Source organism: Pleurodeles waltl, chromosome 3_1, assembly GCF_031143425.1.
Source record: "Pleurodeles waltl isolate 20211129_DDA chromosome 3_1, aPleWal1.hap1.20221129, whole genome shotgun sequence".
Classification (NCBI taxonomy): domain Eukaryota; kingdom Metazoa; phylum Chordata; class Amphibia; order Caudata; family Salamandridae; genus Pleurodeles; species Pleurodeles waltl.
The window spans coordinates 558,466,810-558,492,754 of record NC_090440.1 but is presented as its reverse complement, the minus strand read 5'-3'; the positions used below and the strand labels follow the sequence as shown (position 1 = coordinate 558,492,754).

At 43.9% G+C, this 25,945-nt stretch overlaps 1 protein-coding gene across 4 annotated transcripts in view; it reads right to left on the bottom strand.

Moving 5' to 3' along the window:
* The window catches only part of SPG11 (SPG11 vesicle trafficking associated, spatacsin), a 579,875-nt gene that overhangs the window by 410,342 nt on the left and 143,588 nt on the right, over positions 1–25,945 (bottom strand). For all 4 annotated transcript variants that reach the window (XM_069222954.1, XM_069222953.1, XM_069222956.1 and 1 more), the window contains 4 exons: positions 24,765–24,836; positions 7,022–7,149; positions 6,431–6,606; positions 6,128–6,341 (listed from right to left, as the gene is read on the bottom strand). In XM_069222954.1, the coding sequence (XP_069079055.1) occupies positions 6,128–6,341; positions 6,431–6,606; positions 7,022–7,149; positions 24,765–24,836 (590 nt within the window). The remainder of the gene's footprint in view (positions 1–6,127; positions 6,342–6,430; positions 6,607–7,021; positions 7,150–24,764; positions 24,837–25,945) is intronic.

The following is a 25,945-nucleotide window of genomic DNA, read 5'->3' as shown; positions in this document are numbered from 1 at the left end:
TGTGCAGATAATTTCCAAACTCCAGAAGTGTACCCCAAAAGGACATATCACATCTGCCTAACTTGACTGTGGAACTTGAGGTCTTCATAATAGTGGCAAATGTGCTGCACATCTTCTTACACAGTCTAGCTTTTTACTCTTGCATGATATCAGGAGTAAGAAGAAGGATACATTTGTGGAAATCTTTTTATTGGAGCAGTAAAAACAAAAAACAAAGGCGGCCACTAGGATACAATTTTTTTCATTTGTGGGACCTGGCATTAACAGCTGATCCTGCAATATGGATTAGGTCCAGCATATAACAAGCTCCACTACGGTTGTTTCATGATTGTTAGCCTGTGAAATACCAATCCATGGTAAAACTAAACTCCTCCTTTTCACCCAACTATCTCACCCTCCGCAACTCCCCCCCAAAGGAGGAAGAATCCTCACTCACAGCACTAGCATAGTGTATATCTACTTTCCCATAAAGACAGTGCTAGCCCTTCTGTATAAAATGTCATTAGAAATGGACTCTTTGACCAGTAATACATCCCTCCTCCTTAGTTAAAAAAGCCCAAAGAACTCCAATGAGGTATAATCATGACGTTCAAAAAGCTGCCACATATCTGTTTATACTGAGGCTTCCATTTTGGCTTAAATTAAGATGGGTACCACTGATGACGGAAGTCAGCTGTTCCATAGGCAGAAGAGTCCACACTCTAGGAAACCATTATGTGAGCGGTGGTCTGTCAATTTTCTTCCAGTTATGTGTAATCGTCACCTTTGCGATGCCCAGACATTGCAGCACCATTTGCCATTTAGTGTTCTGCATCACTGAGCGCGTTACTGGCTTTATTCCCAGGAGCATCACATCTGGGGAAAAGGGCAGAGGATATCATAAGACCACCTCTCAATGTGTCTGCAAACGCCCTACCAAAAGGGGTGAAATTTTGGGCAGTGTCACCAGATACGCAGTATGGCTAATTTCCCCATACCTCCACATTGGGGTACCTAAAAGGCAAGTGGGAAGGAATTTAGTGACACCCCTACCACAGAATAGGGAGTATATCCCTATATAATATAGAAGTGGAAAATGAGTAAATGTATCTGCCAGAAGAATCCATGTGAATGAATAGTGTATCCTGATCTGGTGGCCTGTGTTTCTCTGGAGCCTGGATGGGTCTGCTTTCACAGAGGCTGGAGTAAGGAATAGCTGAATTGCTGTCTTGTAAAGACATGGTACAAATGGGAGAAAAGGTTTTGAAGATAAAGTTGGTGGCTTCTCAAAAATCACTTATGTAAATGTAGTCATAGCTGGCAGATATACTAATTTTACTTGCATCTCTTATGAGAACCTCCTGAAACGCGTTGATGTGTCAATAGGAGAACTTTAGGAGGCATACTTGTTAAGGAAGGCGAATATCTTCCTGTTTGAGATAAATTAAAAGACCACGACACAACACATGTGAATGAGATGAGCGTCTGCGCCTAGATGAACGCCTAGAACATGAATATCTTATAGTGTCTCTTGAATGTTAAAAACCATGATGAAATCTTGACCTTGTTCTTGATCTTTAAGAGACCTAGGCTGGTGTGAAGGAAACTTGGATCTCCTCTGAGGAACAGCCAAAGGAACAGCACATGATGAGGGCTGTGTTCCTATCGACCTTGGTGCTGGAGGTCTAGGTGGGGATGACTCTTCAGGTGCCATTAGTGAAAGAAAACATTGCACAGAGCAGGAGGAGGTAGAGAATGGACTCGAGGAGTCAAAGATAGTGAAACCACAGTCATCACTAGAGAAGACAAAGACCTTAAAGGAGAGTAGGTTTGGGAGCAGTTTGAGTCTGAAGTACAGGGCAGTCTCCACACCTCCACTCTGCAGGTTTTTGGAAGGATTACACAAATCTCTATGTCATATAGAGAGTGGTGTTATAGTTACCTCCCACATTGAATGCTTCCTCTGCCTTGATGTCAAATGCTTTCTCATTGTAGAATCAGTCCTTGAAGGGCAGCATGTGAGCACAATTAATTGTCTTGATGTTGAAGTGCTCGATGCAGACTGAGAATGTTGTTGTTTCTCCTTATGGTGTCTCTTTTTGGATCTCTTGTAGTGAGGTCCTCAGAGAATAAGATGGTTGCACTGGTAGAGGAAGCCCCTTCGTACTTATTACACATAGAGAGAAGCAAGGAAGGCTATAGTCCCCATTCTGCCTCCCAAAATCAAAAACCGTGTACACAACAAAGTATGGGGGAAACAAAAGAACAAACCCACAGGACCTGATCAACCTGTGGTAGAACCACTCTTTTCCGTGGTCCAGTCTAATGACACATGGTTGTGATAACCATATACTAGGGACCTATCACAGTGGTTCCTCCTTACAGAATAGGTGGTCTCACACACATTATAGTGTCATGCTTCATCATTTGGCCAATACCACCTGGGTGGACTCAACCTTGTGGTTAAATGAACCGTGAGGGAGTGCTGAAATGATGTTCTTCTAGATAATATGGGGATCCAGTTGTATGAATAAAATTAGCTAGCAACTCAGTGTGGATCACACCTTTTAGTAGTGGTGTCTGCTGGTAAATTAAAAGCAAAGAAGGGACGATTTTTGAGTATAATGACTCATTACATCGCTCTAATCCTGACGGCCAACATGTTTCTGCCCACTCGTGTAGCCGTTACTGGTCTGGGGCATTCTTCAGGGCTTGGGATCACTCCTAAGTATAGTGTGAAGAAAAGGCCTATCCTGACTTAACGAAAAAAAGGCTCACATATAACACACTCAAGGCCTACCTAAATATTTACTCAAATCTGGAAGGCCTATGTAAGGGAAAGAGGAAGGAAGCTTTAGACATGGCATGCACAAATAGCTATATGTACCTGGACACATCTATCACACAACCACAGCAAACCACTACAAAAAAGGTGTCAAAATGCATGTCAATAGTGGTATCACAACCATGCAGTTATTCATTGTTGTGGATGCAGTGCCTACGACCATTATTTATTGCATCCACTTCATATGTAATGAAGAAAAAATAAATGTCCTCCCTTACCCTAAACTTTAAGCGCAACTGGCCCCTGGTCTGGGGATGATACCCCTTATAGTCGCACACTGTAAAAGAATACAAGGGGAAAGGAAAAACAAATGCCACAAGATGGTATTACATGCTTAGCAGTTTCTTCGACTTCCTCCCATCGAAGCAGTTGCAAGTTTGCTCTGGCAGGAGGAAAAAGTGGAAAAATGCGAGCGACCCGGACTCTCTATGAATTCCTTAAAGGTGTAGCAGTCAGTATATATAAATAAATATGCAAACACGCACACCAGGCATCTGTATAGGTTACTAAGGAGAGGGCCCACATTCAAACCTTATTGTATTAATTACTAGAAACCCATTATTCGTCATGCTAAATAAAGAGCCTCAGTAGCTGTAACATCGGACCCCGACCTCCCGAGATCCTCACCCACACATGCCTGTTTGTAGAAAGGCACCTATAGGGCAAACTTGAAAACGAGGGAAGACTCATCTTGCTCCCGCTCGGAGCACGGGGCTGCGCGCTTCCCAAGAGCCTCTGAAATGCACCCTCATGGCACTTACTTCACAAAAGGGAGCAGTCATCTAGAACACCTATTCGGGACCCCTCCCGGACACTTGTGTCAGGAAGCACCTTCTCCACGCTCCTCCGAGCTTCTAGGTTTTTCGGAGAGGCACTTTTTCTGCCTTTTCCTCTCTTCTTGAGCATGGAGGCAAATCATCTCCCAGTACTTAAAAGAAGACTCAGAGAAGATGCTACGAATTTTGCATATCTTTAAGCAATGTGGGAATCCGGCAGGCAGGGTATGCACATATGATGAAACTCTGTTATTGTTATTACTATCTTTCTGCCACAAGCAGAATAGTTTGCAAAAAGAGGTGGCATTTTGCAAAAAAAAAAAAAAAAAAAAAAGAATATGAATGGCCACTACGGTAAACCTCAAAGCTTTTCAAGCACAACAGGTTTAAAGATGGTTTGAAAAGACTTTCCAGGCAAAACATCTGAGCTCAGTGCTCCAGAATCCTTTCACCAGGAACTGAAAAAAGAACTGTGGCAACTGACACCTAAAGGGCATGGTGGCATATTGGAGAGTTTAAAGCCCTCAAAAGTCAGTTTTCAGTTTGGCATGGCTGCACTATCTAGGCCTCCACTAGCCTTGTTCCCTTCATTTACTTTAAAAAAGTTTTGGGAAAGAGGTTCAGTGACCTATCCTGCTGGTGACATACATATGTTTTATATATATTTTTATTTTTTAAGTAAATAAATAAGATTGGCCAATATTAATTGTTTTAGACTGTTACAGTATTTTTAAATAAGATATGACACTCCTGAAAAAAGGTGAAGATAGAACATGGAAACATAGATATATCTCTGGAAGAAATACTGGGCATCCTGCGTGTAGGAGAGACTGTTTATTTCTTATGGCAATCAATGGAGATCTCCTGAAGAACAAATACGATTGAATGGAAAATGACCCAAAGTAATTGCCAGTGTCTGAGATTATTTCAAGCATTTCACCCATCATCCATTCTACATACTATTCCTACTACTCGTCAAAATGTTTTGGTTGAGTCTTTGGTTAATTAATGGCTTGACCACGCCAAGAGACTGTATCCGGTAATATACAAAAAATGGACCGAAGCACTAGCAAAAAATATTGCAGCTCAATTAATGACTGGGCTCAGACAGACTGACCATATACCCTGCGCTAGGAAAACTTAATTTGCGCCACATTGAGGATTAAATTACATTTAAATTGATGCATAAATACTATCAGTGCCTGGGCTTTCTAGGTCTCTGGAACAAATAAACGTTTCCCCTGCCACCATGGGCACCCTTATCTTCAATCAAATGTCCTAGGTTTCTGAGTATGCACTGAATTAGACTGAGGGGTGGGAATACTATATGACTGGGGGAAATGCTTTTATCACCTCAGACCAAAATTATTAAATAAACTCTTTACGGATATTAGGCTATTTTCTGCATAAAGGTTTTTGTAATACTTACAAATGTTAGTGCCACATTTTCCATTTACATGGCAGGTTCTGAACACCAGCACTTTACAATGCCCTATATAATTGTTCTAATAAATCAATCAGTTATTAGGACTTTAAGAGCACAGCTTACTACCAAGTCCTAGATCACAGCAATACAGTCTCCTAAGGTAAGATATATCTAGAAGACCCATCAGAACTGTGGAAAACACTGAAAAGGGCCTGCTATATATAATAAAAGAGTCAATTCATTGGATTTAAAGGTCCAGGAGACAAGAACCCAGGCTTCAGATAGTTTCAAAATTGTACAACAGATAATAGTGTATTCCAAAATAATATAATAAAATGGCCAGAAAACTCGTGTGCTGCAATTATGAGGATTTTATATTGTTCAGGTCACCAGAAAATAAATGAGGAGGTGGAGTAATTCCTGCTTCATACAACTGGATACATCAGAGCAAACAGTGCTCAGCATACGTGACATGAACAATGTGTTGTGCAAGTCAATCACTAAGAAATCAAAGGCAGAATACCTGTTGTGTGTAAAGGGAAATGATACATGTTTACACAGGCTGAAGCACCCCAGGCATTGTTGGTTCCTGCTAAGGCACATGAGATAATCCACCAGCATGTTTCTCTTTTATAGTCCTGTCAATACTGTGTTTCTTTATTATAGTTTTTGAGTGCAAATCTTTTTAAGATTACCTTGAAACATGGAGGATGAGGAGAACTGATAGAAAATGAGGAAGTGGTCTAGTAAGTAAAGGAGGGAAACTAGACACTGTACGTCTGGTTTACATCTGTCCCTTTTCTTCTTTTATCATTCCCTTGCACGTTGGCTCACATCACCTGGTTAGTACGGGGCCTTAAATTGTTACAAATGACAAACTGCTTGAAGTTCTATCGAGGACATGACAGAAGTATTGATATAGAGTCTAAATAGATTGTGTTGGTCTTACATATAATGTACCTGTGAGATGCATCTGCTAACTAACAGATATGTTAATCTAACAAAGGAACTGAACAACCTCATGTAATTACAGTTGATTAGTAATTTCATCTCATCAGATTTCCAACAGATTGCACCCCACCCCAATGCTGTGCCACTTACCTTGCCAGAAGGTCCAAGATTTTATGTCTCATGCAGCGGCTGCAAAGTGAGCTCTGGTCCACTATGTCTATGGAAAGGGATGGCCACTCCCCAATTTCTGACGTTTGCAGGCTGCCCTGTTGTAGAGATGCTGCTATCCATGTAAAGACTTTAGGCCAGGCGTGAAGGGAAGTGAGGTGACTCCAAAGAACCTGAGGTGGGCACAACCTCAACTCTGCATAGCGAAAAGGGGAGTTATTCATAACAGCAACATCAACACTTCCCAGCCCCATGGCTGTGCAACAGAAACATCAGAATACTTACCCTGCTCAGATCGTCTGGCGACGACCATTCCTTCCTGGATCAGTTTATCCCAGTGCTGCGCCCACTGCAAGATCACACTGCAACTTTGGGGACTCATCTTCTCCCTCTGGCCACGCTGCAAGAATGAATCAAGAACTGCTTCTTGGCCAGAGAGATCCAGGTCCTTTACACAACCCCTAAAATAAGAAATCTAGTTCAAGCAGCACAGTAAGCTGGCTTGTGCAAAGAGTAACACAGGCACAGACAACCGTGTTGAAAGCAGAGAAGCACATGCTCAGTGACCAAAAAACAGTGTTAGCTACAGCATCCACTGCGAGGACAAGAAACTACAAGTCTGTGGACAAAGCTTTGAGGTCCTGGAGTGAAGATGAACATTGGAGCCAAATCAAGAAAGCAAATTATTAAATGACAGTGTTTACTATTTATTTTTTTAAACTTCTATGAAATTCTTCACTGTACATTAAAGGTGTAACAGTTTTCACCAGTAATTATGCAATATTTCATGCCACTCTACCAATCTTTGCACCAGTAACGATGAGCTGTAATTTGTTCTTCTAATACATATGGGTGTGGGTGATAAGTGAAGCTTACCTGCATTTCACAGACGTCGCCTCCTCAGACATCAAGACCGCAGAGTAATGCTCTTCCACTTGACAGACATTTTCAATCATTTCCTTTTCTCTCTCCGACAAGTATTGTTCCTCTTCCAGGAATCTGACCTGGGAGGGCAGAATAAATGCATGAATGTGCCCTAACATCCTATCTTCATCACTGACCTCTCTCTTTCACCATCACCATACATGGAATTATGGAATTGCTTGCCTTGATCTGTAGTGAGACGCCTATGGATAGGGTTAGCAGTGCTCTGGTGTGCGGAGTTTTTTATGGGGAATTTATCTCTTATACCATAAATTATATATGACGGGTCAGAAGAATTACAATATTTAGAATGAGAGTGTATATAATGTTCCATCGTACAGAGCCTGGAAATGGGAAAATGCAAGTACATAAGCATGCACAAGTCAAGAAATAAAAAATGTCTGCTGAATGACAATTTGAGAAAACAGAACACTTAAAGTTGATATCTGAAATATTACAATTTCAACAAGAAGCAAGGCAATGGGGCGTAAAGTTTATTCAGTGCCTGAGCTTTAATGCTTTATACAAGTGTCAGTATTGTAAAAGAAGACTGGGAGCGTCCCAAGTAAGGGGCAAGAACAGAGACCAATCATAGAAATATAATAGGTTTGCAAAATATACATACATATATACATTGAAGGTTTTAAACTTATTTTAGCTAAAAATGAACTTTATTGTACCCCTCACTGTTATTTGTACATATGTGATTCATTAATTGTAACACCTGGAATAATATCTTTCTATAACTCTTAAAATGCAAATGTTTTTCCCATTATATTTTTTACTTTACATCATTAGTTTAGTAGTATTCACGCATTTTTACTCAAGGTCATACACTACTTCTCTTCGAACCTGCCCTGAGGTGTTACATTCCTACATTAACCTCTGCCAAGAAAATCCTCTTATCAACACCCAAACTTCAATGTGCTGCACCTAGATTCTAATCCTTTTGGTTACTGGGGTCACTACATCGGAGTTTTCTTTCGGCAAAAAGTTGCTCAATCTCTGTGCTCACATCATTTAAAGCTGGTCTCATGAACCTCAACAAACAGGAACGCCTCTTAATCTACCACTGTGTGTGTATATATATATATATATATATATATATATATATATATGTGAGAAATGTATGTACTTCCCGATCATTCATGAATTCCAAGCCTTCTTTAATATAATTGTACAGCCAAACATTTTTACAAATTCAAATCCTGAACTATCTGTTTGATTGAACACTTTCTTAAGGAGTGTTATGCACGTCCAAGTACATAATATAACATTTCTATCTGACAAGTACACATTCACTGAGGCTGCTTCTTGGAGATGATTAAAGATTTCAACATTTCTTAACTCGCCACTTCTTTTTTTATAAGTCTCAAAAGAATGAAAAGCTGAGGGTACTCACTGTGAACCAAACTAATCACCAGTGGGTTAAACAAAAACCCCTCTGGAGGTGGGAGTAGTCATGGCACTACCAGACCACCATGAAAATATCCAGTTATTTCAAATAGTTCATGGTAGATATCACTGTCCAAATGCCCCCTCAGTCAAGAGTATAAAAGCTGTGATTGGGTGAGCAAAACTGGCAGGAGGGGTTAGACTCTCTCTGAAGCTTTGTGGACAGAACAACACAAAAGGAAAAAGGCTGGTTTTGAAAGGCCCGTGGACAGTAAGAACATATACAGTCATGCTAGGGTGCACCTTTTGGGAGTTGTGTCTCCTGTGTAGCGTTACTTGTGAACTTCAGTCTTAAGTGTGCCACCTAGAAAAGTGATGCAGCTGGATCTGAAGTGCAATGCTTCAAGAAAATATATACTAATCGGGGTGCTCGTTCCAAGCTAGTTCTCATGAAAAGATGATGCTATGCTGTGGGTAGGCATATATTTCTGCCAATTGTTTTCATACTTACAGGAATCGTCCTAATATGAAATTTAAGGGAATGTGACAGGAGGAAACACAGAGAAGGTAAGGTTGAAACTGAAACAGTTAATTACCCACTGCGACAGTTTTGCAGCTTGATGCACGTTTTTGATTTACCTTATTTGCATTATCCTGATATTTAAAGAATTCATGCATAATCATCAGAGAGTTTACAACAAAAATTCTCAACCAGCTTTAGAATATGTTTTCCAGAATTGTCTAAAATCAGCTTTATATTCATAGATGAATGCAGGTGTGCAATCTCTCCCCAGACATACCTGGGACCTTTTCCATCCTAACAGTGTGTGAACACAGATCCCTACCACTTATACAACAGTTTTTTTTTAACCATGGCCATGCCTTTAGCTGCATAGACATATGTAAATTCTAAATAATATAATAGAACCCTATTTCTGAGAAACACATTTGCAAAAAACCCATTTAGGAGAAACAAATTAAGAGAAATACAGTTTAGTTGAAAAGAATTTAAAAAAAAACAATAACAGTTAAAAAATATATTCATTTAATAGCACAGATGTTTTTGAAAGAAAGTAGACTATAGAATCCTGGTTAGGAAACACATTTTTAATATTAATGGAGACAAAATGGAAGAAAGAAGACAAAATTATAAGGAGGCAGGGTGAGGAAAGGACTAAGAGAAATAGGGCCCTGAATAAGAGACTATCAAAATAGTGCTACTGTAACCAATTTATCAGCAGATTTAATTTCACTGATAGGGTTCGGAGTACCAAGATTTTTATTTTTTTATGTTAAGAAACGCTTTTTATTTTTTTATTTAAACAAAGCTCAGGACACCACATACATATATTCACCATCACAGACTGACACAGAAAGTAATGATAGCAAAACTGGTTAATAATCATTATGAGATACAACAACTATCAATCAATGGTGCTTTTACGGCCTGACTACAGAAAACTTGGTGTATGACAGCCATGGTGTGGACTCCCCTTGCTCATGTGGATCTGCATTATTATGGTTCTGCAGTTGTACCTCCTCGGGAGACACACCAGGGACCTCAGACTTCTTCCACATTTCTTGGGGCATCCCGGACTTTGATACACCACCCTTTCGGCCCTATGAAACCAGTCCAGGTCAGATTCCCACCCCTCCAAGGTCGGAGGTGTGGGTTTACCCCATGTTCTTGCTATGCTACCTTTGCAACCCTAATCGCTATGACTGCCCACATTTTGGGATATTTTGGTATCAGATTTTCCCGTATTATTTGCAGCATAGTCCATTTATCACATACGGGAATTGTGAATCCCAGGGTTTGAGATATTCTGTAGCTAACCTCCTTCCAATAGGTCTGAATCAAAGGACAAGCCCATAGGATATGAAAAAAGCTTCCCTCCTGCCCGCAAACTCTTGAGATACAGAGGCCTATCTGCCATGTTAATCTTATGTAGAAGGGATCTAGAGTAGTATGATCTGTGTAAGAGTCTTAATTGTATCAGGCGAAACCTTACCCGGATAGCTATCTCCCTTGGGCTCTGCATGTGTCTGTAGCCAATCTTCATCATTTTGCCCTCCCAGATATCAGGACCATGCCTCCCTGATGAGCCCCAACGAGTCTTGAACGTTATTTATGAGTTTTCTATAAATTATTGTGATGGACATGTCTGGTATGGATTCTGTAAGAAGTCTGTCCTCCAGGGGGGTGGTAGTTTGCAAATGGTCCCCTGCTATAATGTGGCATCTCAAAGCATGGTCAAGTTGTAGGTATTTGTACTGTTCAGTCTCCGCCAGACCATACTCTGTGGCTAGAGATTTGAAAGGAATGACAGCTTGGTTCCTCCAGAAGTCACCCAGTCGCTCAATGCCAATCAACTTCCATTTAGAAAATCCCCCCAGTCCGCCCACCTCTTGTAGTAGATAGCTGACCCACAAGGGTGCCATTTCTGTAAGTGTGATGTGAGACCCCAGGGCTCTGTGGGTTTCCCTCCAGGTCCTCACCACTGACTTGGTGTGGGGACAGTAGCATGTTTATTACTTGGCGGCTGTGTAGAGCTGTAATACAGTTTCTTTTACCCATCACCGACCTAGCTACTCAATATGCCGACTCATCACGTGCTGCAAAGACCCACTGATTGCGGACTGCTAATTGCGAGGCCCAATAGTACTTGGTGGTATCTGGGACTGCCAGGCCCCCATTAAAGACACCCCTTTTGGAGTTTGCAGAGGGTGATACATCCCATAAGTGGAGGTGAAGTGTCTAGTCAATTTGCCATAATAGAGCCGGTGGAATCCAGAAGGTTTGTATTTTGAAGGATGTATAGAAGGCAGGGGAGCAAAATCATTTTGTAGAGGACCACTCTGCCCATAAGCGACAAAGGTAGCGATCTCCAATGCACCACATCTGTGTGGAGATGCTCTATTTGTGGAAGCAAATTTTCCTTTAGGATCCACTGCCGGTCTCTCGCAACATGTATTCCCAGGTATTTAAGAATGTCATGTGCCACTGGTATCGCACACATTGGAGTGAGGCACGGAAGAGCCGCCACCAGTGGGAAGATCGCAGATTTAGATCAGTTTATACGATCCACCGAGTGGTCCCCAAACATTTGGAAAATAGGTAGAATCCTGTTGGCTGAGACGGAGGGCCGTTTGAGGTATAACAACATAGCATCGGTGTAAAGGGAGACACGTTCCTTTACGTATCCAGGCCAGAGCCCGGCCTCATTCCCCTGTGCACGGCGTATGCATGGGAGATTGTGCCATTCACTTTGACCCTTACCAATAGGGATTGGTAGAGTAGTCTAACCCAACTGCAGAATTGCGGTCCAAAGCCTAATTTCAGCAGTGTTGCAAAAAGGTAGGTCCATTCTATACTGTCAAATGCCATTTTGGAATCTAGCACCACGAGGACAGCATCGTTAGTCTTAGGGTTTTCTGTCATATATAGCGCCCCAGAGAGAGTCTTGTGCTTCTGTGAGGCATGAACCCCGACTTGTCAGACTATGGACGTTATGACATTAAAGACCCTTTTCGCTAGTGCCTTGGCAAGGACTTTTTTCTCAACATTAAACAGGGAGGTCAGTCTATAGGAGCTACAGTCCATTGGTGGTTGCCCTGCCTTATGAATAACTATAATTGTGGCCATGCACTGATCCTGCAGGAGGATACCTTCTTGTACTACTGCCTGGAACATGGCCAACATGGGCTGGCCTACTTGATCAACCATTCCCTTACAGAATTCGACTAGTAGTCCGTTGGGACCCATGGCCTTCCCTGACTGTAGGTCACGTCTTTCTCGTGCTATCTCTTCTACCGTGAGGTCAGCTTCTAGGGCTTCCCTCAACTCATTTGTTAGTTGATGAGGCTGATGTCTTGAAGGAAGTCTACACAATCAATATTAGTCATTGTAGTGGTGGATTGGTACAGCTCTCCATAGTATTCAGCAACTGTGTTTGCTATGCTTGTGCTATCTCTCTGGGGCCTATCTGCTCTGTCCTTTATCTCTAGGACTCAGAAGCGCTTCCCATCTCTTGTGTCCAGCCACGGTAAGAGCCTGTTTGCCTTGTCGCCAACATCAAACAAATGGCATTGCATGGAGAGGGCATAGCTGCAGGCTGCTTCTTCTACTAGCTCCTGAAGATCACTCTGCCAGTGGAGCAGCTGATGGCGGAGCTTGCTGGTGTTTTCCGTCAGTATCCTACCTTCTAGTCTATCAATATTCTGTTAGATTTGCTTAAATTGGGGAGACATTTCCTTTTTCATATCCCTATGAAGGATTGGGCCTGACCGCTTATAACTGCCTTGTAGGCCTCCCGCAGGGTATTCGCGGAGATAACTGCACCTGCATTCTCTTGAAAGTAGACTTCAGCCCCTATCCTCAATGTGTCTATGATACGTGGATCCCAGAGGTACCATGTACTAAGTTTTGGGTGTGATGCATATGGTATTTTGGAAATCGACCTCTGCCGGAGACTGGTCAGACACAGCTCTGGGCCTAATGCTCGTTTTCCAGAATTTATTTACTTGTGTGCATTGTGTAAATAGGTGAACTATTTATGAGAAGCTATTGTGTGGGTCAGAGAGATATGTGTACCTTCGACTGTTTAGGATGTGTATACACCATAAACCTGCCAGTCCCATGGTGTCCACAAAGGAGCGCAGAGTGCGGCTCTCGCTCCCCACAGAGGCCCCGGAGAGCCTATCAAGCACTGGGTCCATTACTGTGTTTTTATCACCCCTATCATTGGAGTCCCTTGGGCCATCTCCAACAAGAGGATACTTATTTCAGAAAAGGTCTGGGCTTGGAGGCAAGGGGGGATATATATAGAGCCACATTTAGGACCATGCCCTCCCAGTGGCCTGATATTGCTTCATATCTGCCCAGTGAGTAACTGCAAGTTCATTGTGGGATAAAGGGAGTTGACATCTTGATTAAAAACTCCACCCCTCATGAGTCAGAGGTGTAGCCTGCATGAGCTAGGAGTTTAAAGCCAAGCCTGTCCAATGCTTTGTAGATTGTGCCCGAAGATGTGTCTCCTGGAGTAGTACTGTGACTGGGCAATGATTGTGGAGGTATTGGAGAAATGATGTACATTTTATTTTCTTGGCCATACCATTCACATTTCAGGACCATATGATCAGGTTACGCTGTGTGGCTATTTTCCTTGATGGGGGGTAATGTAGGGTGGAAGGTGGTGCACCAGTGCCGCACTATACAAGTAAAGTCGTGCCATTGATGGATTGCAATACGGTGTCCTACTGCCTTGATAGGAGTATGTCCTGAGCAACAGAGGTAACGGGAACATAAACTTAAACATTACAATTCTCCCATTAACATCCCCCCACCCTTCTGCCCTGCTCGGTTAGTCATAAACTACCCACCCCACCAATTTGCAAAGAGCTGTCACGCAAAAAACTCAAACATAAGTGAGTGTAGCAATGCTGTCAAGCCAGTGAGTTCAGGATAAGTGGTACTTTGTCTGAAATCCCCATCTGCTTTGGTTTCTATGACTACCAAGCTAGCTGAGGCACTTCTTACCCCCTATTGTCTGGTATGGTCCCAGATTCAAGGGGATCTTGACTTAAGTGACTGGCAGACTGTCTTTACTCTGCTGTTGGACACTTTCATCAGGGGCCTGCAGCTTTTTCCTGTCCATCTGAGGATCTTCTTTGTGCGGTTGTGTCCCCTTTTTTTTCCCCTTCAGACGCCATCCTTTGAGCCAGTACCATGCTTCCTCTGGTGCAGTGAAGAACCACGTCTTGCTCTCCACTATGATCTTAAGCTTTGCTGGGTAAAGCATCATGTATTTTAGTTCCTTATCTCTCAGCGCTTGTTTAACCTCGTCAAAGCTCCTGCATTGTTTCAGCACCTGCAATGTAAAGTCAGGAAAGAACCGGATTGTGGCATTCTCCACCTGGAGGTCTCCCTGTGTACGAGCCACCTGCAAGATTGTGTTGCGGTCCCTGTAATTAAATATCCTTGCAAATATTGGTCTCAGAGGAGCCCGAGGACATGGTGAGGGCACTGAGGCTCTATGTGCTTCCTCTACAGAAAATGATTTGGAAAGTCTTTTTGGATGGAGGGCATTGAGTTTCATGTCTTCTACAAAGAATTCAAAGCTAGGACCTTCAGCCTCCTCAGGAACTCCTACTATTCGGATACTGTTCTGCCGGGTTCTTCCTTCTTGATCTTCAAAGCCTGGCTATAGTGGCCATGTTTTGCTTTGTTTAGGCTTGGACCTGCAATCCAGGCATTTAGTGACTGACTGTAGTCCAGAGATTTGCATTTCTGCCCCTGTGAGTTTGTCTGCAACCTTGTTGAGGTCTGCCCTTAAGAGGTTCACTTTCACTGTGATAGCTTCGATCTTTGGCTCCAGTGCACCCTTGACATCCTGAATTGAGGTCATGATATCACCCAATGAAGGCTCAGCATGTTGCGGGGTTCAGGTTGACCATGTGCTGGTGTGGCAGGATTCTGCATTTCTTTGACTATGGGCATAGATACCAGTCTGTTTAGTTGCATGGGATGGGGCCCACGGTTCCTGACCATGGCTGCAAATTTAGAAAGCGGGATTGGTGGAATTGTCCCACACCCCAGTAAGTATTCGGGCCACTTGCTTCAGTGGAGGGAGATCAGTTGTCCTGTTGCTGGGACCTGGCTCGCTTGTTCGGTGCACTGGATCAGGACCACTGATAGTCCAGCGGTTTCAAAGCAGAAGGGGGAGGGGAGTCAATGGGGAACAACCCTTCTCTAGTGTTTAATTCCTGGGGGAACTTGCAGGTGTTTCTAGGTCTTTCAAGGAGGGAGAATCTCGCCCCTAATTGCTGGCCGGTGAGGTGGAAATTCTGCCCAGCTCCCTCCACCCACTTCATTATCTGGGAGTGCCCCACACCATGCTGATATTCAGTTTAAACAGGGGGGGGGGTTGGGTGGTGGGGGATTTAGGAGTTGAGTCTGCGTTGCTTCTGAGCGTGTTGCTCCTCTTGACCGCCCGTCCCCCTGCAGGCCACTCTTACAGGGCCCACACTGACTCTTCCAGGGCCCCCACACACCTCTCTGTGGCAATATGGTCAACTTTTGTGTTTGCAAGTGGTGGGGGGTCATTCTCACGAGGTGGATACCTTGCCCCAAGTGATGCGATGAGGCTCATTCAGTGATCTGGAGTGCAAGGAAGTCCGGCCCCAGGCAGGGTGTCCCGCTGGGCCACACAGTCAGCCCCACCCACAGTCAAATAGTGCTCTGAATGTGTCCTCAGCGTCCACAGCTGCCAGGCTCACCTCCACTTGTGTAGGCTCCTTTTCTGGGAGGTAAGTGGCCCGCAGGCCGACCAAGTCACCAGGCTCCCACCCGCCATTTTCCTTCACACGGATTATGTCAATTTGTGAGGCCCCACTGCACTTCTGGTTGGCCCCAATGTTTCAGTGAGGGTGCAGGCGGGCTATGAGTGGTGAATCAGCCCTCACAGCAGGATTGTATAAAGGATGGCTGGGGATTATAGTGGTGACAGCTACAGAGCCGCGCTAGTGTGTGGCTATCTTCAACACTCGCTGACCACACACCCCCAAGTACCAAGATTTTCAATCTTAGAGATTCTTGATGACAAGGATATTCTTGAAGGCTACTCATCTCATGATGCCTGGCTCACCTTGGTACATATTTTAGCATCCTACAAGTAACTGAAGATGCATCAAGAGGAACAAGTGTGCCTTATTAGGAGACCAGAGATGATAGATCTAAAGCAGGAGATTGTACAGGGTGACTTTATCTCTGTCCAACAAGAAGATTTATGCAGCACGATCATCACATTCAGAGGATTTGGGGGTATTGCCTGGCCTTGTACAGAGGATGACACAGACTTATGACGAGGGTCCAGACACTCAGAGACACTAGCACCAGCTTGACAAGCCACTGCAATTCTTTCTTTGCTACCTGAAATTCTTTCTTTGCTACCTTATTACAGCAGGTTATTCAAAATTACTTGGTCCTCATGCTGCAAGGGAAAAAAAAGTTCAAGGTCTATGAGTGGAATTTCTGCTCCAGTGGGCAGACTCTTCCTTTAAATACTTGGGAGTGATGCCCACAATGTGCAGCCTTCAATGTACATCAACTGTTAAATCAGAGTTACACATATGTCTGAATGGTGGACCATAAAGATATTGAAATACTGGGGGACAACAACAGTGAATATGAACAGTCTATTGCACTGGTTCTTAACATTTTGAAGTCTGTGGGGCATGGCTAGCCTCTCTAAGATGGCGGATGGTTTCTAGGGAGGCTATGGTGGGAGACTCACAATCCTGCTATATCTGCCACCATCTACGCTGCTCTGTCATTCCTGTCTGCAGCCCTGAGCCCACAAACAACTGTAGTAAACTTGGACAGAGGACTAGGATGTCGTGTGCCCGTCCCTGCCGCTGAATGTTACTTGGACCTCTGAGGCCTGCATCTAGGTGGGGAAAGGACACATGGCTCCCCGCCTCCCTGCTGGGAGCTGTGCTGTGCCTGCCTAGGGATACTGTACAGAGCCTGCTGAGTGGCGCGGAAGGCCCGGCGGTGAGGGGAACAGAGCGGATCTGCGACTCGCTGGGCTCATGTCGGACTCCCTCAGCCCTCCAGCTCCCCGTGAGGTTGGATAACATGCGCCGCAACAGCCCAGGCCCTATGTGGAGTGTCGGCGGCCAGGGACTCTGAAAACCCTTGACGGACTTCGCGATAAATGCTGCTGGGTCGTGCACATGCAGCAGCTTTTAACGAGCCTTTAGAAGGTGAAGTGTCGGACACTGTGTGGCTCCTGACACAGGCCGCAGTAGGTGCTGCAGAACAGGGGAAGTTTCCTGTCTTATAATCCCAGAGGCAATAGCCGACACACAACAAGAACTACGTGTCAGAGTAGATGCTGTGGTAGTGGAACTAAGCCTACTACGGGATGATCATGAAAACTCACAGATCGTGTGGCACAAAATGGAAGTGTGATTAAGGAGCTGCAACCCTCAGTAACAGAACTGGCGAGTCAGGCTTGCTCACTCACCACTAAAGTGCAGGAGCTGGAAGCTAGGGAGGAAGTCTATGAAGGGTGGTCTTGCCGCAATAACCTGCACAAGGTAGGATTCCTGGAGGGGGCAGAAGGCACAGATCCTGTCATGTTCTTTGAAAATTGGCTAGCGCAGGTGGTTGCCCCAGGTCGACTGTCTCCCCACTTCCTGGTGGAATGTGCGCACTACGTCCCAGTACGGCAGCTGCCAACTGGGCACCTCCCAGACCTGTGGAGGTGCGCATCATGAACTACAGAGATAAAGAGGTCCTATTGCAGACATCCTGCATGGGAACACCACTCTGTTATGAGCACGCTACATCCTTATCTTCCAGGATTATACACTGTTCGTGCAATGCTGCAGAGCCTCCTTCCTGGAGGTTAAGCGCCAACTGCGAAAGGCTGGACTGACCTACTCACTACCTTTCCCAGCCTAGTTTAAGGTACTTGCAGGTGGTAAGAGTTATTGCTTCACAGAACCAGCGGATGCAGGCCTCGAAAAATCATAAAAATGTTACTAGACCTGCAGATTGAGTAGCTTGAATAATCTACTCAATCTAACTGTAATGTACTTGACTGTACTGGTCTCAAATTGTGTGATCCTAGGCAAATATTGTATTTTACAGTCGCCTTTTTCTTCATTCTCACCTTGTGAGTGCACCTTCAAATATGTGAGTTCAGCATTTGCGCTATAAACAAAAAATCCTCTTTTGTTTGATTAAATACACAAAGCATTTGCTCCATGTATAATAAATCTAGCCAACATATAGGGTACACATGATCCATGCATGACTTGCCTTTAAGTTTACTAATCGCTTTGCCATCAAGGCAAGAGTGTTTTTCAGTTTATGTTTAAGCACACACTTTTAATAAATATATTACTAAAGCATGATGTGGTAAGCACACTGTCGTTTACAGACAGTACATTTCCAAGAAATGTCTAAAAACCTTCCTCCTAACCTGCAACTTTACTGATAAAACTATGTAGTGTATTAACAATAATCTGTGAAAATTGGGTTTCAGAAAACATAAATCATTTGCACATCACCAAGTAAAGTATTCTGACTTTTTTTTCATTCTATTAAAATATTTTTTTCATCACACAGAAATAGAAAAAATTGTATTTCACAGCTACTGAAATATATTTTGAAATGTTTGTAAAGTTGACTTAGTTATGTTAATGTATGTTTGGAAAATCCTAATACCAAAAGACTTCCATTTCATATAGGTCAGAGAGTCCACCTTACAAAACCCTGTAACTTTGTAGTCACAAGGAAAAGCATTTGCATTGCAAGAAGACAAACTGACTTTTGACCTCTGTCTTTGAACACAAAGCAAATGTGACAAGAATAAGATTTAAAGGCATCTTAATTGCTAATTCAGTTTCTAACTGAACAGAACACCTGTTCTTTGTCCACTCGCCAGAAATGTTGAGTGGAATCTAAAAATAGCTCGATCTCATAAAATAAAACTCGCCATAGCGAGTGGTCACGTAGATTTTTCGAGCCCTGGCATTGAGTAGAACAACGCTGCTATGAATCCTTCGTCCTCTCAACGGTGATGCAGTCACCACCCCCAGCACAGTGCAAGTGTCACCCACAGCACGCACCCAGACATGTTGGTGGCACCTTGACTTAGGGAGATTCGACCCCGGAGCAGGCACAAGAAGAGCAGACACAGGGTCTGTCTGCTGCCACTGCATTGCTGGTGACACGGAGGTCTCCACTGCCCCAGGAGATGGAGGCCAGGACCTTAGACACGGAGTTTCATCACTCCACAAGAACCAAGTCATCCATAATACTCCCTAGTGTAACATCATAGATGGCAGACAGTTGGTTGAGAAGAAGCAGCAGAATTCCGGCATAGCCCCTCCATTTACTTGAACACACAAACTGTGGACCGAGGATGCAGAGGAGGAACATTGATTTGGATTTTTGCCCTTTTTTCTATTGTGCTCCTGATCAACACTGGCGAATGACGAAGGCTTCTACGACGCTGGCTGGCTGCCACCCTCCCCACCACCCCACTCCTTGGAGTTGTTCATGCACATTGCCGCACTGTTCGGAGCACCCCACACATGAGATTGTCTGTTCACTGTTCGGGTAGATCCACGTTTTGAGGATGTCCTGGGAAGGGAGTTGTGGATTTGGTTCTTCAAGTTAATAAAATCATGTGATTAATCCTGTTTTTCGTTTCCTGCAAAAAGCTCCATGAAAGGTCTGACATTTGGGAATAGTTACATTCGCTGTTGTTGCTGCGCCCCACCTCCTCGTGATAGTCCCAAATAATGGTGAGAATTGGTGAATTGACGTGGAATGTCCACAGCATTGGCAAAGCGAGCAAGCGACATGTGGTGCATCAGCACATCAAATGGAGGGGCATACAGATATTGCTACTGCAAGAGGCACATATTGCAGGCGGGGAGGACACTAGGCTACAGAACCGCTGGTTAGACAATATTATTGCACTACTTACTCTGGCTTTGCCTGGGGTGTTCTCATATGGGTCAGGCCAGGAATCCACTCCCGTTGTGTGGCAACGGAGGTAGACCCTGAGGGTCATTAAGCATTAGTGGAAGAGCAGTTAGATGGCAGACCCATCCTCGTAGGGAGTATATACGCACCCACCACAGCGCAACCAGATTTCTTGTCATGCCTCTTGGGTGTACTCGCATGGTGAGCACTCATATCGTGGATAATTGGAGAAGACTTCAACTGTGTATTGGACACTCACTTAGACCGCTCACACCCCCACTTGCCGACTTCCCCCGCAGTGTCCGCTGCAGTGCACTTGTCCCAGTGGGTAGCGCACTGATCTTTAAATGAGTGCTGGAGATCACTTCACCTGACTATCTATGAATATTCTTATTTTTTGGCCTCACATGACTTGCAGGTAAGGCAGGACCAACTACTCTGCGATACAGCCACAAGACTTTTAGCATGAGGTGCGGGGTACCTAGGCAAGACTTTTTCGGAACACAATCCCTTACAGGTGCAGTTTGAATGGGGTGAATGGCGGCTCCAGTCCTTACTTGGCGACTCCAGCCTGCACTCCTTGAGGACCAGGCCTTCTGGGAAACCACTAGAGATACGTTGTCCCATTACATAACAGAAAACTGGGGGACGGCTTCCTCAGTTCTATTAGATTGGGAGGCACTAAAGGCAGTCCTTCAAGGACACTGCATACGCATGGTTGTAGGAGTTGATATACAAAAAACCTTACTGCACATCAAACAAACGTTAGGGGCTTTGGAACTAGCAGACCATGAGCGCAAGGCTGAAGTAACAGAGACACTGACTCTATATGCGCAACTTATGGAACAGTTAGGCTGGGTATTGGCATGGCTCCTAAGCAGCGCCGAACCCATTTTGCCCATCACTGAGATCACCCTGACCTCAACACATGTGGCCACGACTCAAGATGATACACACCAGGTTTTCACTGCCCACTATAAGTCTCTTTATGATCCACCAGCTGTAGATCGGTTACCAGCCATTCAACACTTCCTGGATGTTACCGCACTACCCTCATTTGACCCTGAGGACTGAGAAGAACTTACACATTCATTCATGTACAGGAGCTACGGGTAGTGAAAAGAAGTACTACCACTCAAAAGAACCCGGGTTTAGATGGATTTCCCATCAAATTTTACAAGATGTATGAGCCTCTACTCACCCCTAAGCTACTGGAACTGTACCAGACTGAACTGACAGAGGGCCGCCTCCCACCTTCACTGACTGAATCCCTGCTGGTATCCCTTCCCAAATTCGACAGAGATCCAGTGGAATCTAATCAAAGTCATAGAATGCCGTTTGTATGAACATATGCCAAAGTTAATTCACACCTGGGCGATCCACCACACTTAACATTTGCAACTTACACAGGGTGATAGGGCTTGCTCCGGTCCAGTGGCCAGATGCGGCATGCATTGTACTGGACTTGGAGAAAGCTCCTGACACTCTAGACTGGAGTTATTTGTTCTCAGTATTAACCAAGTTGGGTCTTACAGGTTGGCTACATAGACTTATCTGCTTATTGTACTCTGAGCCCACAGCCAGAGTAAAGACTGGCCAGTGCATACCTCAATCATTCCCCATAATGAGGGGCACATGGCAGGGATGTCCACTGTCCCCACTCCTTTTCGCTCTAGCGATGGAGCAGTGTATAGTAGACCAACTGTACTGAGAGCCCCATACATTTAGTTACTTGGGGAGATATATTTATTACAAGACTCAGGATTTAATAGACAGCAAGTTTACTAAAGGTCTTGCATCACTGCGCCCCCAAATAGCATTTTGGAGCACATTACCGCTCACGGTGCAAGGTAGAGTGCCTCTCTCAAAAAAATGGTAATACTCTCTTGCTTACTCTACTACTTTCACAGTTTTCCAGTTCACATTCCGAGATCTACATTTAACACTCTGCATTCCACCTTGGGCAGCTTTATTTGGAACTAAGGGAGACGACGGGTGGCGCTTTGCAAACAGCAACTCCCTGTGGCCTCGGAGCCCCAAATTTTGAACATTATTATCTGGCAGCACAACTGCAGAGGCCTGCACGATGGCTTGCAGGAAGTCTTTCCAGGGAACTGGTATCATCCATGCCTACGCAGGCACTGAGTGTAGTTCGTCAATCTTTTCTCCCTCATGCACGACCCCCACGTGATACCAACAGACTAATGAAAATGGCTCATGACAGCTTCCACCGCAGCCTCAGACTAATGCCACAAGTATCCGTGTACTCCCTGAAATAGTCATAAACTCCATTACTCCGTTTACTGACATGATAGGGAGAGACGCTATAATGGCATGGGAGAATGCGGGGCTAGATACGCTGGGAACACTATCAATGCTCATACCATACGACAGACTACAGAGCGAAAACGGGCTACCGGCTGGTCATTTTCCCCACTTATGGCCGATTACTAGAACTATCCAGGTTGTGGCACATCACACACAGAACCCGAACAACACCCACTTATCCATGCATTGCATATCATGGGCGGGGGTCGCCGGCTTATTCCGTGGTTTGTTCGGGCCCTCGCATATTCGATAAAGGACCCACTGGCCACCACCCATATCAGCTGGCAGGCGATGTCGGTAGTGAACGTACACAAAAAGAATGGGACAGAGAACTTTTATACCGTAGGAAACTGTCCAGAAATGCTCAGAGCATACCTCACACTCTAAGTACTTCACCAGATGTTCAGCTCCCACTGAATGTCCGCGCTGCCACCAGCCCGAAGCAGATATAATACACATGTTTAGGGGCTCTCAGCTTGCCTCTGCATTGTGGGGCACAGTTTCGGAAGTGCTGCAAGAGGTGACTGGCGGCCGAAACGTCTGCACACTGGAGGGCTCGCTACTAGGTCTATTTAAGCGGTCGCCAACAGCAATAGCTGTGAAAAGTTTTCTTGACTCAGCATTCTTAATGGCCCGCAGGCTGAGTCATGCATTGGAAGGCTCAAGTGCTGCTGGATATCAAACACTAGTGTGACGCTACGTTTAAACGGGCCAGAGCGGAAACAATAGCTTTAAGACGTAAATAAGTACGTGGGCTGAGCGGAATCCCCATAAGGGGAGACTGGGAAATACTGCTGCAAAACCTACAGTCATACCAGGAGGAGCTCACTAACGGACTTATGGGAGCTCGGGTCTGATCTTGACACCTCTCTAACCCGAGGCCATCAAATACATGCGTACTGTTATTTCCCGAAAGATATATTATTCCTTCACACAAAGTGTTATTCCGGCTGGTGTGTAACTGTGTTACACATTCAGGAGGAAGGTTTAAGACTGACTGAACAGATGACCTGCATTGGAGCAGCTTCATTCATAACCTTTAATGTTGTTGCTACTACATGACCAGTTACAGTACGCTTTCTTCATGTTTGTTATATGATTTGAAAAAAGGCACTCCATGATTCTGTAATGCAAATTTACGCACATACACCCCTTATATATATGTTGTAATAACGCCGTCATGATTGCTGTTGACTCGATTTGATGGAAACGATAAAATTGGTTAAAAAAAACATTTTGACGTCTGTGGACCTCCACTTACTCATTACTGAATATACAGGGACCCCGACTGAATCATTATTGGAATCCAGGGACCGCCACTGAGTCATCATTGAAATGAAGCCAGGGAACCTGGCATAAGCTATTTTGAACTGCAAAACAATGCACACAAATACAGAAACACATTCAAACACACATATAATGATATATTTTATTCAAATCATAATTATTGAAAAATCTAATCTTTAATTTAAATTGGAAGGCTGGAGTTTTTCTAAAGTGAATTCAGGCCACCCATAGTCCATGCTATATTCTGTCTGATGCACTCGGACTGTTTCCACAAATCAATCTGAAGATACCAACTTAATTTTTAACCTTTAATTTCAAATTACTTGACATTTACAAAATGTTTACATTTTTCAATTTGCATTTACTTCTTTATTTATACACACTTTATTAATCTGTCAATATTATTTAATTTTTCTAGCAGTCACAGGCACCCTGATTAGGAGTCAAAGCACCATAAGGGGTCCCCAGACCACCGGTCAAGAACCACTAGTGCACTGTGTTAACTTTTCTTGTTTCTCATGCTCATAGCAGCAGTGGACAGAGAGGAAAATCGGGACATTCAGGTGAATGACAGAGAGGAGCAGTGAAGACAGAGACAAAGTGAAGAGGGAAAGAAATATGTAAACGTGGTGGAGGAAGAAAGTTGAAGAGGAAAACCATACTTCTCTAATTCCTCTTTCACTCCAGTCAAATCAGGTATAACCTCATTCACGAGTACTTCCAGTCTTTTTTAATCAAATTTGATTTTTTAACTCAAGAACGTTTAGCTTGCCATCCTTTTATTTAACCTTCTTTTCACTCAGGTGAAGACAAACCTTCTGCTTAGTTCAGAAACCTGAAAGTTAGCCACTTTGCTTTTCTTCAAATCAAATCACTGTACATACAACTTTAGGCTTATGATCTGTTTAAGGAAACTGTAAAATTCTTCTTTCTTTCCCAATGGGAATGCTCATGGAAATGTATACTTCAAGAAAGTAACAATACTAACGACCTGATTACGATCTTGGTGGATGGAATACTCGGTCACAAATGTGACGGATATTCCGTGTGCCGTATTATGATCTCCATAGAATACAATGGGATCATAATATAGGGGATGCAATATCTGTCACATTTGTGATTGAGTAAACCCATCCACCAAGATCGTAATCAGGCCCTAAGTTTGATATCTTTACTCACCAGCAGATTTCGAATGCTTTTATCAGCCGTGTAAAGGCAGATGCGGTGCAGCTCCTCCTTCACGTTCAGGCCCTGCGGAGGATAGTCACATTAAATATCACAATACTAAAAATGTTCCTTCTCTCTCTCTAAATCAATTCTATAAAAAAGAACAGGCAACAGTGCAGTAGGAGAAAGTAACTTACCTTGATACTTCTGGACCGTGCAATTTTAATCGCATGCTTAAGATTTTAGAATGTGCCTCCTGCATAGCCTTCTTATACTGCTGGATTATCACTAGCTACATCACAGTCAACCAGAAAAAGAACCAATTGATTATCACTGCTAATAGTACCAAACAAGCAAAGATCAAGAGCATACTCTCCAAGAAGAAGCTGGAAAGATCCATTCCCTTTTCCAGATCTACTGTTAAACGCTTTGGCTTTATCATTTCTTAAAACATGTGTGTGTCGGGGCAAAAAATGTCTGGTATCTCACTTAATTGAACAATCAAAACATACATAACTAATATTGGCATCAGAACAGCCGTCCAAGCTCTTATTCTTTCGCAAATGTGTAGCAGAAACACCATACTTCCAGCATTGCAGACACCCACCTGACATCAATACATAAGGCAGCCAAAAACCTCATCAGGGTCTAGGAAAATATAGCATGTGATGCCAACCATGAAGTCACTGCATTGAAAACCCCTTTAAGCCTGCATTTCTTTCAAGTCAGACTGTGTCATGTACACAGCAGCGATGACTAACACTGTACCTTGCCTGGCCGCAAAGTTCATCAAAACTATGCCTCGAGATGTAGAGGAAAGAAAATATTAGAAAATAAACGTTTAGGTTATGCACCAGGACTACACAACAATAGTCAATCAGACTTGCTTTCTATCATATCCACATCAAAAGAACCAGAAAGTACATTCCTACAAACAGCAGCCCCCTCGCTATTAGTAAGGAACCCAGGCTTTTCTGAGCCACAGTCCACACGCAAAGAGAACTTTCTCTCCTTTCCCTTCTTGTCTACAATCCTCATAACAGAAAAATATAAAGGCAGAGAACCTAACTGTGGGAATTAAACTAAGTCCCCACAAAGCATTTACCCTCAGTAGCAACATCTAGAGCATAGTGAGGTGATGGCTGGCACTGTTCATCTCCCACCCTTGTTCCGCCATAATTCTGCTTTCATGC